General features: G+C 41.7%; 1 protein-coding gene across 1 annotated transcript in view; it reads right to left on the reverse strand.

Annotated features, from left to right (window-relative positions):
• The window catches only part of LOC103610681 (unconventional myosin-Ie), a gene marked incomplete at both ends in the record, with an annotated part of 45,840 nt that overhangs the window by 26,229 nt on the left and 18,552 nt on the right, over positions 1–1,059 (reverse strand). The window contains one exon of the mRNA XM_008594794.1: positions 893–978. Coding sequence (XP_008593016.1) covers positions 893–978 — 86 coding nt within the window. The remainder of the gene's footprint in view (positions 1–892; positions 979–1,059) is intronic.

Consider the following 1,059-nt stretch of genomic DNA (forward strand, 5'->3'; position numbering starts at 1 on the left):
TTCTGACCAGGGCCTGAACAGGAAACTCTATTTTGCTTTCATTGCAGCTGGGTCTTTCTTGGAAAGTTATCAGGCTTGCTGCTGTTGATTAGAGAAGTTAATTGTTATGACAATTTAAGGAACAGAGACTGAAGGTGCATCTCTTACTGGGAAGAAGCTCTAAAAACGGCAAGATCTGAAAGGCTGTGCAATATTGTACTTGCCTGGCATGTATTGGCCTCTCATGTCAATTGTCTCCTTATCCATTATCTAAGATCTTGGGAACCTTTTCAGGGAGGAGGGAGGAAAGGACGTCGAGCTGGTCCTGAGAGCTCCAGCAGCTTGCAAGGAGGAGGCCCTACCTCCTTCTACTCCAATAGCTTAGGCAGAGTCTTGGGAATTAAAATGTACCTCTGAATCCCCTTCTAGTTGCTCCTCTCAGAGTCCTTGAGCCATTTCCCAAGTGTTTCGGGGACTTGGGTTAACTTGGGTCTTGCTAAGCCATTAGCCATTTTTAAAAATTTAGTGAGCATGGAGAATTCTTGGGATGATGTTCCAAAAGCAAAGTATCATAGAACCAGACTGTTACACTCTTCATGGTCAGAAATGCCATCCTAAGCCAAATCCAGTATGGTCATTTCTCCCTGATAATAATACTGAAAATGATGAAGTTAGGAGTCTTGAAGGACATGCAGATGCTACTTGGAATTTAGGAACATAAAGTGTTAGGGCATAAGGAAGAGACTGAGATTGCAAAAAGGAAAGCTATCTGAGAAACAAAGTAGTCTAGTTATAGTCCAGACCCAACAGCTCAAAAGGATAAAATGCTAACCACTCAAACCCCACGTTTGTCTTAATATTGAAAACTTCATCAAACCTATAACCTACGTTAGATAAGGCAAATCACACTCACAGTTCACTGCTCTGCATAAGTTCGATCAGATCCATAAAAAGCACATCACGGTTCCTTTCACAAAAGCCATCCATGTCATAGGATACCTGGTCAAGAACAGAAAGAAATCTAATTTTTTTTTTTCCTTTTTGTCTTTTTTCGTGTCCGGCAACGGATCGCAACCCTCA

This window comes from Galeopterus variegatus, unplaced genomic scaffold (assembly GCF_000696425.1).
Source record: "Galeopterus variegatus unplaced genomic scaffold, G_variegatus-3.0.2 Scaffold11570, whole genome shotgun sequence".
Taxonomy (NCBI): Eukaryota; Metazoa; Chordata; class Mammalia; order Dermoptera; family Cynocephalidae; genus Galeopterus; species Galeopterus variegatus.